Source organism: Mytilus edulis, chromosome 1 (genome assembly GCF_963676685.1).
Source record: "Mytilus edulis chromosome 1, xbMytEdul2.2, whole genome shotgun sequence".
In the NCBI taxonomy this organism is placed as follows: Eukaryota; Metazoa; Mollusca; class Bivalvia; order Mytilida; family Mytilidae; genus Mytilus; species Mytilus edulis.
In genome coordinates, this window is record NC_092344.1 from 125329009 (window position 1) to 125343288 (window position 14280).

Consider the following 14280-nt stretch of genomic DNA (forward strand, 5'->3'; position numbering starts at 1 on the left):
CGCGGAACCATAATATGCAAATTATTGTTGAACTTTTTGAATTTTACTTAATCCTAGTATGCAGACAAAGATTATGTATTTTTTCACACAAGTTTGTTGAAATGTGTATATGCATTAATAGAGCATATAATTAACCATGTGTTATACGGTCTGTGAAAATCAAATCATAAAAAAATATTTAAAAAAAAGTAGGGTATGTTCCAAGTATGAAAGTTTTTTTTTTTTTTTTAAATTGCATATAAGATAACGACTATTTAAATAAATAGACCTTAGACCACCTTAACCAGTGCATGATGACATTTTATGAATAATAAAGGTTAACCAAAATATTCCCTCATCCCTAACTTTTTTTTTATCTTGCCTTTAAACGTACCAAACTCTTTTCTAATTATCAATGTTTGTTATTTTTTAAGTTCCTTATTGATTTATAAATGTAGAAAACAGAACTTAAATAATTACATCACGAATAACTATAAAACACAGAATATGTTGATGACCAGGGAGGAAGTTAAGTGTCCTCCTGTCTGAAGAGATACACAAAATGCATTATGCTCCTGTCCAGAGAGGTAAAGGCATAACTAAAACTGAACAGTCCATATATATTTTAGTTATGAAAGATTCTTTTTTTAAATTGCACCCTACCAAATAACGACTATTCAAATCAATAGACCTTATCTATTACTGGATTTGTGACAGGTTATGAATAATGAAGGTTAACAAAATATTTTATCATCCCTACCTATTTTTATCTAACCTTTATACTTACCAAACTCTTCTAGTTATTGTAGTTTTTTAAGTTCCAATTGATTAATAAATGTAGAAAAACTTAACTTAATCATTACATCATGAATTATCATAAAACACACAATATGATGATGACCAGGGAGGAAGTTAAGTGTCCTCCTGTCTAATACAATGTATATTACATATTTGTCTAGCGGGACGGCTACAGTTCAGGCGATTTGATCACGATATCTCAGTAGCATGGGTTCGAATCCCGGCGAGGAAAGAACAAAAAATTTGCGAAAGCAAATTTACAGATCTAACATTGTTGGGTTGATGTTTAGACCAGTTGTATATACATAATGTACACAGTCATGTATCACCATCATTGCTGGTGATCCTATGGATAAATCTGTTGTAGAGCTGTCACTGACTCAGACGTACTTATAAATATAATTATTTTCTGTGACTGTATCTTGCATTAATTTGTAGGATCCTTTACTATAAATAATTGAGCTGATCTGTAACAATAACATCTCCATGCCTTATATATCATGTACTGTAGTACGACGCTAGATTAAAACTGACGAGGAAAGGTAACACACGACCAACGAAAGCCTTATTATTTGTGAAGCCCAGGTGGTCGTGTGGTCTAGCGGGACGGCTACAGTGCAGGCGATTTGGTTTCAAGATATCTCAGTAGCATGAGTTCGAATCCCGTCGAGGGAAGAACAAAAAATTTGCGAAAGCAAATTTACAGATCTAACATTGTTGGGTTGATGTTCAGACGAGTTATATATATATATATATATATTGGGTTGATGTTAAGACGAGTTGTATATATACAGTCCGCCAAAAGTTAAGCACCACCTATTTGTATTGCATCGATTTTTTTCCAATTCAAAAAATCAATTATTCCCTGAAAAAAAAAACATTCATGAAGCAATTTTGCTTACATATGCCATAAACAAACTATCATTATATTTTTGTCACTTATGACGGTTCTATGCATTTAGGTTTTACGTTCATAGAAATAGTGTAAATTACACAAATCAAAAACGGGAATTTAAGTTTCACTGTGATTTTATTTTTTACAACAATTAATCACCCAATATCATTAAGATTTTCCACAAATAATCTTTGGTATGTTTGACAAATTTAATGTTAGTTTTTGAGTCATATGCATGTGTAACAACCTCTCTTCCGGTACAATTTAAAACCCGACGTCGTCATACTCGTTACAAGCCTTCAAAACTTTAGTTGAGGAAATCTAAGCCATTCATCAACAATTGCCACTTCTAAATCGTCAAAATATTGTGAAGGTTGTTATCTGCGATTTAGATTTCCGCCAATGGCATCTCAGACATGTTCGATAGAGTTTATGTATGGATACATGGAAGACCAAAAGACAGTGTAAATGTTTTTTTTGCTCTTTCGACTCGGTTACAATCATTCCCCTGTGAAGTTTAGCGTTGTCGTCCATGTACAAGGGCCGTGTCCATGTTGACGCAAGTGGGGGATTATCAAAAATGAGGACCTACAATGTTTTTTATGCACTAGATCTCTGTATGTCTGTCCGTTTATGTGACCATACAGATTATGCATAGCCGGCTTACAACGGTATAAGCAGCAACCCCGTACTGTAACACCACCAGAACCGACTGAAATCATTTGGCAAATGTTGTTTTGGTCATAGATCATTTTATTTCCCCGCGAAATTCGTATTATGGCGTCTACTGGTCGAAACATAATCCGTCTCTCATTTGACCAATAAGTGTTTTGCCAGCTTCTCAAGTTCAAGCATAGATCGTCATTCTCCTATTGGAACCTGCCGAAACAGTGCCTGCCTGTTAGGGCATGTCTCTTGACAACACGACTTACATTTCGATTGCCTCTATGAAGTCGACGGACCAGTGTACGCACATTAATACGACCACCTGTAAGAACATTGCATTTGTAAACGCGCATGGCCTTTAATAAAAAGTTGATGACTGCTTTATCGGAGTTCAATCTTTTTGGTCGTAATGAAATTACTTAATGTATGTTAAAGGTAATTCATTACATCAACAATAAATATTTTTTTTCGCAAGAGTTAAAAAAAATATTTCCAGTTAGATATTGGTGGTGCTTAACTTTTGGCGGACTGTATATATAGGGTTATATATATGTAGGACTCTTTAAGTGCGATGGGGACGCTAAGGTACGATGGTCACGCTAAAGTGCGATGGTCTTCGCTAAAAAGCGATGCCTACACACGCTAAAGTGCGATGGTCCGCGAAAATATAGACGTATAGTAAACGTTCTGTTAATTATGACGTGTCGTTTATAAATACAAGAAAAAATGAACATGCCGATAAATATAGAATATTAACAGCTTTAAACCAAATGTCCATGACTTACTTAATTTAACCCTAACCGTGCTTTGTCGGCTAAGGCAATTGTTTTTTTCCCGGGTACTGCTGGAAGAAGGACTTGTGTCCTGAAGTCCACCATTTTACTATATAGATATAAAAGTATACGCATAAGTATCTTTTATCTTGTTTCTATTAGAAGCTAACGGATATTGAAATCATTTTTTATGTTGCAGTTCACTTTGCTGTCCCCGTTAAAATACTGTCGATTTTATTGAAAATCAAAGTCGGTAAAATATAAGGTACATGTTTTCATGCATAAATCATAAATTGTCTGCTAAAACATTATTTTGTACATTGTAGGAAAATACAACCTGTATTTGTACTCGCTGCGAAATGGAGAAAGCTCGGGGAACATTGCATTTTTCTCTCTTTTAAATAAAGATTTAAACTATTAAATGTTACACAATGAACGAATTTTGTATTTGTAACTTACGATGACGACTTTAAGGGGAGAAGTTCAAATAAGGGATAGACTACATGTGAACTGCAAGCTACACTAATTGTCAAAATATTTGATACGCCCGAATTTAAAAAACCATACAAAAGATATATAGATTTTTGTCACACCAAAATTACCATTTTAACAATGTTCACGTGGTCAGTCTATTTAATTTTGAAACAATCACTTAAGACTATCGGAAATTATAAAGCCTTTCACATATGTTATAAAACATTATCATACTAGCTTTTGCAAAACGAGACTTTTTATTAACATCCGTGTTCTTTAACATTTTAAGCCCTTTAATGTTACCCTTTTAGGCCATCACACTTTCGTGATATTCCATCGTACTTTATCAAACAAACACCATCGCACTTTAGCGTGATACACCATCGTAATTTAGCGTAGACCATCGCACTTTCGTGACCATCGCACTTTAGAGTACCATCGCACTTTAGAGTCCTACATATATATATATATATAACAAGTCAAAAAGGGTACAACATCACCATAAAGTAACTATAAAATGAACAAATATTAAATATTTCGGATAACAGATATCCTTCTTCGGTAATAGCACGATGTCAAATGAATCATGTCAATATATTCAAATTAAGACACTATCAAAATCTGGAAATTTATACAATTTAAGCGGACATTACAGACGCTGGTACAATTTTAAAATTACCAAACACGGCGCAAAGATTACAAAGATATGCCAAATAAAAATAATTATTTGCGATGTGCTGGCACAACTCTAAATTTCCAAAGGTTGCGACAGTTGAGATGTCATAACTGCATGGAGAGCAGTCCCCAAATTAAAAAAAATCAGAAATGCCCTAACCGATCCATGTTGGTATAATAATATTTAATAAGGTAAAATAATTGAACATGGCTACGTACTTATAAATCCATCCCAAATGAACGAAGCCCTGTGATTAAAACTGGTATTTAAAAAAAAATCTTCAAACTGTAAAGCCAGTACGGAAGCCGGAGTTACTGGAAACAAGTGATTGCAGGAAAATGAGTGACTCATTCTATGTCTTTTTATTTATGACCTCTGGGGAAACTGTCCTTAACTTTCTTATCAAAAATCTTTTCCCGAGCGACTCTGTCGACCTTCGACCAACCCTCGTTGTGGTCTATGATTGTGATGGTAAGGTTTTTGAGATCAGCTTAGGCGTGCCCAGGTGATCTCAAATGACGACTTACGGGTAGAATTTCTCGTTGCATGGGAGACCTGTTGGTGGCCTTCTGCTATTGTCTGTTCTATGGTCGGGTTGTTGTCTTTTTGGCACATTCCCCATTTCATTCTCAATTTTACCCTTTATATCGGCAAAATACTTTTTTTGTATAGGAGAATATTCAGAATGTTCCACGGACTCCTCAGAATTGCATGAACACATTTGACAAATGGTAATCTCGGACATATTCATTATGTACAGAACTTGATTGATGGGTAAACAATTTGTTCTTGCTAACAATTTTAACCTTGTAGACTTAAAATCGAACAAGTTAGACAGGTACGGCTGTCTAACAGACGCAAGATTGAATTTGGAGAACGCATTTAGACTGCTTTTATTTCTTATAACTTGAAATTCTCTTTCACGAACAAACCTTCCAAAAAACTGTTCGAAAATATTCAGGTTAACATTTGAGTTGTAAAAATGCTCAAGACCAACAGAATTAAACACATTTTTCATATACTGGGGATATCCCCCTCCTCTATGTAGTGTTAAGCCCTTTAGCTTATCAAATATGATTCGACATAATCTATTCTTATCTAGGTCATGAAATCTAGCAAAATAAGACACCCTTTGTCTTATTAGGAAATCATTTATCGGTTCCCAACCCAAATCTACGAACAGAACCGACTTAGGAAAATCAATATTAGTACTAAATATGAATTTCGCCGATTTATATTGCAAAGTTTCAAGAATTTGTTTGCTTGAAGCTGAGAACGACAGCCATACAGAGCAACCGCTTGCGATAGATGACCGTATTACCGAGTTTCAAAGGGTATCTTCGAAGGATATGCGATTGAAAGATCCGCGCTAATTTAGCAACTTTGTCAATTAATGAGCATGCGCTCGAAGTTATCTTTTAAAAGTAACAATTTATATGGTAGGCAAAAGTCAATGAACGGATAAAATAAACACCGAGATATTTGTATTCATTGGCTTCCTCTAGGAGCGGATTACCTAATTGCCACTTCTTATCCTTATCTAAACGCTTGCCTATTATCATAACCTTGGATTTGTTTTGGTTAAATTTAAGATTCCACTTTGAAGCAAAATTAGCAAAATCAAGTGACGATGTAGTTCCGCCTCGGACTACATCATTATCAAATAAAAGGCAATTCACTAGTTGTGAGGATAGTTTGGCACCAAAATTGTTGGCTTCGAGCATACACACGAGGTCATTCATTAGAACATAGAAAAGAGCTGGAGACAAGACACAACCTTGTTTCAAGCCAAATTCTTGATCAAAGAAGTCTGTTTCACAATCACCAAACAAAACTTTATTTGATACATTACTGTAAAGTGATTTCAGCAGTGTCCAACACTTACCTTGAATGCCAGTTTTCCACAACAAATAGAAAAGGCCATCACACCAGACTCTATCGAAAGCTTTTGATAGATCAAGAAAAGCTAAAAATGTTTTATACGTTTTAGCTTTTCGAATAGAACAAAGACCTTGTAAAGTAAAAATATGATCCTCTGTTCTTCTATTTTTTCTAAATGCCCCTGAACCTCGCCTGAATATTATTTTGTTCTAAGTAGGTCATTACAGATTCCACCAAAATTTGTACACATTAGACGTTAAAGTAATCCCCCTATAGTTATCAATATCATAGGCAGATCCAGCTTTGAGTAGGAGTTTGATGATGCCATTTTGCCAATCATCAGGTACGGCTTCAAGGTCAGTAATAATGGCGAAGAGTGAATCCACAAGTGCATCGCCGCCAAACTTTAAAAATTCATTGGGAATCTCATCGATACCACTAGCTTTGTGAGACTGAAGATTTCTTATAATTTTATCTATCTGCTCTTTGTCAAATTTTACTGAGATATGTGAGTCGGAAAAAAACTTCATTTTTCCACACTCAAAAGAAATTCCTTAACTTCATTTTGCATATTAAGTTTTAAAGAAGAATCTCTGTCGAAAGATATAAATGATTACTCAAAACAGCATTGATGTCTTTTTCATCCGCCAAAAGTTCGGACTTATTCTTTGGGTTCATAATTTGATTGGGGACAGTACTCTTAATTTTGCCTTTTAAAAAGTCCCAGAAGCCTTTAACTTTATTGGAGGAGTTAACACATTTGTCGTGAAATTGATTCAATCGCAGGGCGTTTTCCTTCTTTTTAATAGCTTCTTGGACTTTGCCTTTCCTGAGTTTATAAGTATTAGTGAAACGATTGCCCGTCTCGCTATTACAGGCTCGGGATTTGTCGTGAATTCTTTTAAGACGGTTACTTTCTTTTCAGCTTGTTATCAAAAGGTCAAGTTCTTTGTCCCAGAATCTACGATATTGCTGGGAATGATCTGCTTTTCCGATAGAAAAATCAGCAACATCATGAACGGACTTTTCCCATTGACCCCAAACAGTATAGATATTAGATGTTACTTTCGTGATAGGCACTAATACGTTGACATTTTGTTTTAGGGTTGACTGAAAAGTGTGCCAATCAGTATTATCGTTTATTTTCCAAATGAAAGCAATTTTTGTTTTGTTTTTTCTGTATACTACACATTTTTACATTTATTTCAGTCAGTATTGTTACACGGTCACTATGTAGATTCAGATTTTGACTGACAGAAAATTAACAAATATATATAATACCGTACTATTTGATCGAAAGTATATTTCATCACTTTTATTCGAAATTTCAAGCTATTGAAAAAAAAGTTTACCAGCTTTTAAACAAGATATATTTGATTTATTGATATTAATTTTTTAAAGCAAAAGTCAAGTGTACGCCCGTGCGTTTTGACATAAACGTAGCTACGCGCCTGGCTGTTTTTTTTGGTACGATGGGAATGAACATAGCCTGAGTTAATGTTGTCTTGTCTTCTCGGTTTTTGATACGCAGGAGTTCTCCTCAAATCATCCTGTATCTTAGGCTTTTCCTTTTGGGATTATATCCAAATTTCTAACAAGCTTAGCTACTTCCTTCGTGTTCAAGTGAACCCCATCTCTGTTGTACAGAGACATGTCAACAGCACCACTTAGTAATCTGAAAATCATTATCTATAAATAAAAAGTTTTCGTCATTAGCTATTTGTTTTATACATTCGTTGCCTATCACAAGGTTTCCCTAGCTATCATCTAAGCGATTACACATACCAGAAATAACTACATTTTCACAGACAGACTTTGCTGTAGCTACATGTGTTTTATAGTCTTCGTTAAATGTGTCACTTTCAAAGTTGAAGCTACAAAAGAGGGACAAAAGATACCAGAGGGACAGTCAGACTCATAAACTCGAAAATAAAATGACAACGCCATGGCTAAAAATGAAACAGACAAACAATAGTAAAGATGACACAACATAGAAAACTAAAGAATAAGCAACAGTCATTACTACCAACTTGAATAATAATGATTTTTAAGCTCAGTATCTTTAGGAAGCGCCAATAGACGTTCAGCTATATCCTTGATTTTACCTCCACGGACACATAGAGGATCCGTATCTAAGATAAATTTGTTTTTGTTAATATCCCGTATAATTGAACTACCAATCAGTAAAGTTCCTGTCGATCTTTTTGATTCCTTTATATTTGAACGATCTGGATGATTGCAATGAACCAGGTTGGTCGTCGCAAGAGATTCCTTCTAGGTCCTCATTGTCACTCACAGGCTCTGTGGTAAGAATACTGTTAAATCGACTCATAACATCCTCGTCAATTGTCTCTTCGGGGACTTTCGAAACAGCTTTTTGTTTTCTGGATTTACCTTTACGCCGGTTAGCACTCTAAGAAGAAGGCGAAACTTCGGCTGTACTTGACTTGTTCAAAAGGCTCCTTTTGCCTGTCCTAAAGTGATAGAAAAAATACAGTATGCTCCAAAAAGGCAGAGGCATGAATGAAACAGTCCACCATTTTCTACATAAGAAAATGCCTGTACCAAGTCAGGAATATGACATTTGTTTTCATTTCGTTTGATATGTTTGGGCTTTTTGTTTTGCCATTTGATTAAAGACTTTCTTTTTTGAATTTTTTCCTCTACGTTCAGTATTTTAAAGATTTTACTTTTGACTCATGTCGAGGGAGATGCATACAAAATATATAGTGAAGTCCGGTTTAGGGAGAGACACAAAACTCAATATGCTTCTGTCCAGAGAAGAAGATGTATATACAATATACAGTTAACCCCTTTATAGGGAGGGACACAAACTTGACTTCTGTCGAGGGAGAGGTCTATATACTACACAATGGAGTCCTGTTTAGGAGGAGACACAAAACTCAATTTGATCCTACCGTAGAGTGATTGGCTTTTACAGTATGCAGTCGAATACTGTAAACCAACTTATTTTTGCGGATACTTTCGTGTTTTCCTCTTTCTAGTAAACTTCACGGCTATTTAATTTCACGACTATCTAATTTACTTGATGTAGTTTGATAAGGATAGATCCAAGATTTATATAATCGCGACGATTTATTTTCGCGTTATTTTTCTACTCGCGAAAGTCGCGAAAATAAATCGCTCGCGAAAATAAGTTGGTTTACAGTATTCTATAGGGATGGACACATACTAAATTCATTTGACTGTTAAGGTATTGGTAGATGTTTTCTTGCTGATTATTTTTGCTGTTTAAAATGTTAAATTTATATTCAGGTGGAAACCCTTAACTCTGACAGACATCCAACAATTTGATTAGAAACTGGTGATATCCCTCACATAAAACCGGTGATATCCCTCACATAAACAAAAAACTGGTGATATCCCTCACATAAACAAAAACCGGTGATATCCCTCACATCAACAAAAACCGGTGATATCCCTCACATAAAACCGGTGATATCTGTCACATAAACAAAAACCGGTGATATCCTTCACATCAACAAAAACCGGTGGTATCCCTCACATCAACAAAAACCGGTGATATCCCTCACATAAAACCGGTGATATCCCTCACATCAAACAAAAACCGGTGATATCCGTCACATAAAACCGGTGATACCTCACATCAACAAAAACCGGTGATATCCCTCACATAAAACCTGTGATATCCCTCACATCAACAAAAACCGGTGATATCCCTCACATAAACAAAAACAGTCATAAAACCGGTGATATCCTCACATAAACAAAAACCGGTGATATCCGTCAAATCAACAAAAACTGGTGATATCCGTCACATAAAACCGGCGATACCTCACATCAACAAAAACCGGTGATATCCCTCACATTAAACCGGTGATATCCCTCACATAAACAAAAACCGGTGATATCCCTCACATCAACAAAAACTGGTGATATCCCTCACATAAAACCGGTGATATCCGTCACATAAACAAAAACCGGTGAAATCCGTCAAATCAACAAAAACTGGTGATACCTCACATCAACAAAAACCGGTGATATCCCTCACATAAACAAAAACCGCTGATATCCCTCACATCAACAAAAACTGGTGATATCCCTCACATAAAATCGGTGATATCTTCACATAAATAAAAACCGGTGATATCCGTCACATAAACAAAAACCGGTGATATCCGTCAAATCAACAAAAACTGGTGATATCCGTCACATAAACAAAAACCGGTGATATCCGTCACATAAACAAAAACCGGTGATATCCGTCAAATCAACAAAAACTGGTGATATCCGTCACATAAACAAAAACCGGTGATATCCCTCACATCAACAAAAACCGGTGATATCCCTCACATATAACAAAAACCGGTGATATCCCTCACATCAACAAAAACTGATGATATCCCTCACATAAAACCGGTGATATCCCTCACATTAACAAAAACCGGTGATATCCCTCACATCAACAAAAACCGGTGATATCCCTCACATAAACAAAAACCGGTGATATCCCTCACATCAACAAAAACTGATGATATCCCTCACATAAAACCGGTGATATCCCTCACATTAACAAAAACCGGTGATATCCCTCACATCAACAAAAACCGGTGATATCCCTCACATAAACAAAAACCGGTGATATCCCTCACATCAACAAAAACTGGTGATATCCCTCACATAAAACCGGTGATATCCCTCACATAAACAAAAACCGGTGATATCCGTCACATAAACAAAAACCGGTGATATCCCTCACATCAACAAAAACCGGTGATATCCGTCACTGTGCTGAGCCTGACTAAGCTAGTATAACCATGGGACTGTATCGCAATCTCGGCAAATTATAAAGAATAACAACTTGTGTGTGAAGATTGTAGATTATAATTCCACCAGAAATGATACAGGAGTTTTACAGAGTGTGTATTGTTTGGTAAACTGAAAGAAATAAAAATACTATATTTTACAATATGCACGAAAGAAATATATGAATGTTCAAAGCAACGTTAATATCAAGTCAAAAACGAAAGTAGAATTTGCAGTTCAATTCATAGAAATAACAATTACAGTTCGTATTTGTTGAATAAACGTGGAATTCAAGTTAACGGAATTAACGGTATATATATTTAACAGTTTATAATTGATTTGAAACGTACTTGACGGTGATTAGTCACAATATCCACAGGTGCAGTTTTGTCGTGACATCCATTTGTAATAGACAGGCGAGGGAGAGATAGTAAGCAGTAGTGAAAATACGGACAAGTCTAGATTATTTCCGGAAAATTCGGATGCCTAAAAATTCAATCCAAGAGACTATACAGTTAATATAATTGCGAATGTGATCCAGAATACTCCCCGTCTGAAATCTACCTGATATCACTATTCCATAAGATATAACACATATGAATGTCACTATATAAATCCAAAATAAATACATATAATTACACAGGGTTGTTTTCTATGAGAAGAATCATGTCCACGATAGGGCGTGTGTAGATTGTGGCTTTTCCATTAACGATTACTCGCACTTCTGCTTTTCGGACATGTTCGTCTGAACTTTTAAATGAGTTCACTATAGTTCCAACGGGCCATTGGGTACATTAAATGTTTTTGTCCTTTAGAAGAATGACGTCTCCTTCGATGAGATCACGGCGATCTTCGGTCCATTTTCGTCGTTGTTGTAGTAATGGCAGGTATTCCTTCCTCCAACGGGACCAGAAAACACTGGCAAGAGCCTGTACTCGTCTCCATTCGGCAAGACATAGATCTCGTTTATCGAATTCTCCAAGATGATCTGAGGTGAATATGTAGTCGGTTTTCTGTGTCAATAACATAGCCGGAGTTAATATCAACGGATTCTCTGGATCTGTTGATACCGGTACCAGAGGTCTAGAGTTTACTATTGCTGAATTTCTGCCATTAGTGTGTTGAGCACGTCATGTGTTAGGCTTCTTCCGGCTGCGTTAAGAAGCATAGAATCAAGAATTCTCCTGGTGATACGAATCATTCTTTCCCAGGCTCCACCCATGTGGGACGAATGCGGCGGATTGAAGATCCAAGTTGTACCAGAATTGTACAGAAAGTTCTTGAAGGGTCCATCTTCAACGTTGATTGAGTCAATCTTTTAATCGTCGATTGCGCCGATAAAGTTCGTTCCACGGTCAGATCGGAAAATCTTAACTTGGCCTCTTATAGCGGCGAATCTCCTGACAGCGTTTATGAAGGCTGAAGAACTCATTTCCTCGATTAATTCGATGTGAATAGCTCTTGTCACTAAGCATGTGAATAAAATTGCCCAACGTTTTGAGTTGGCGTATCCACCACGTGTTGTACGTGAAACAATTGTCCAGGGTCCAAAGGTGTCTATTCCAACGTTAGTAAACGGAGGTGAAGGTTCAAGACGGTCCTCTGGCAAATCAGACATGATTTGATACTCGGTTTTTCCTCTGAGTTTGCGGCATGTCACACATTTGTGAATAATAGATGAGATCAAGCGTTTTGCTCCTACGATCCACAATCCTGCGGATCGAATCGCTCCATCTGTGAAATGGCGACCTTGATGTTTTATCTTGCTGTGGTAGTGTCGAACTAATAATGTCGCTATATGATGGCGTCCAGGGACGATCAATGGTTTCTTTTCACGGAGGTCTAAGTCAGATTTGGCAATACGACCTTCTACTCGTAATAGTCCTTGTTCGTCAAAAAACGGATTGAGGTTAGCTATCGGGCTCCGCTTATTAATTTGTGTCTGACGTTTTATACAATCTATTTCATCTCCATAAACTTCATGTTGTGCAGATATTAAGATGAAATTTTCGGCGTTCGAAAAACTATCCAGAGTAGTTACTGATGATGCCTGTTTTGACCCGTGTAAACGGGAAAAACGTTCCAAGAAGGCTATCGCTCGCACAAGTGCTGTCCAGTTGGAGAATCGATTAAATCTATCAGTTCCGATACCTTTATGCTCAGGTGTGGTAAATGTTTTTGCAACGTTAACAGTAGCACGGATTTCTCCATCTTCCTCTGGATCTATAAGTTGGAATATGTCCTCAGAATTCTTTTGTTCTGAGGAAAGAAGTTGTTTTGGTCCCAAAAACCATTCACTGCTGTGAATTTCATGGGCTGGTACGGACCTTGTTCCTGAGTCTGCGGGATTACGGTTAGTTGGTACATAATTCCATTGACTTGGAGAGCTAAATTTCCTTATTTTCTCTACTCGATTGGCGACATAGATAAAGAACCTTCTTGTCTCGTTACTGATGTAGCCTAGGACTACTTTACTGTCTGTGTAGAATTTTACGGTGTCTATATGTAAATCTAAATTATCCATGATGGTCTGTGTTATCTCGACTGCTAATACTGCAGCAGATAGTTCAAGGCGTGGAATAGTATGACCACTTGTTGGTGCAACTTTAGCTTTCCCAAGAATGAAACCTGTGTTTAGTTCACCACTACTGTCGGTGGTGCGTAGATATGCAACAGCTGCTATGGCTTTTTCTGATGCATCAGAGAATACATGTAACTCCTTTGTGGCGGTTTTGCTGAGATACAGCACGTAGGTACGTGGAATGCGCAATGTTTCGATAGCAATTAGAGTGTCTCTCCAAGATTTCCACTCATCTGCTGTCTCATCAGAGAGAGGTTGGTCCCAATCGACGGTTTCTGATACTATTTTCCGTAATAGGAGTTTCCCTTGTATAATCACCGGAGCCAAAAATCCTAGAGGATCGTAGAGACTGTTTATCGTTGATAAAATTCCTCTCCGAGTGATCGGTTTGTTTTCTGATGATAATTGAAATAAGAAGTTATCAGTGTTTACGTCCCAGCTGAGACCAAGACTAAGTTGTAGGGGTTTACTGTTGCATTCTAAGTCTAGATCTTTAAGATTTGAAACCAAATCACTGACATGAAATTCAGACATAACTTCCGTACAATTAGAGGCAAACTTGTGATTTATGTATTATTGTCATTTTATTTATTTTCTTTTGTTACATCTTTTGACATCGGACTCGGACTTCTCTTAAACTGAATTTTAATTTGCGTATTGTTATTCTTTTACTTTTCTACATTGGCTAGAGGTATAGGGGGAGGGTTGAGATCTCATAAACATGTTTAACCCCGCCGCAATTTTGCGCCTGTCCCAAGTCAGGAGCCTC

General features: G+C 36.6%; 1 protein-coding gene across 1 annotated transcript; it reads right to left on the reverse strand.

The window, feature by feature from the left end:
* Positions 1–12248: 12248 nt before the first annotated feature.
* LOC139508502 (uncharacterized) lies at positions 12249–14045 on the reverse strand. The gene has a single exon (XM_071295974.1). It carries the CDS (start codon positions 14043–14045, stop codon positions 12249–12251), a length of 1797 nt encoding a protein of 598 aa, XP_071152075.1.
* Positions 14046–14280: the final 235 nt, after the last annotated feature.

What these genes read in the sequence shown, in the direction of transcription:
- LOC139508502 (XM_071295974.1), bottom strand. Translation starts at nt 14,045, where the DNA reads ATGTCTGAATTTCATGTCAGTGATTTGGTTTCAAATCTTAAAGATCTA.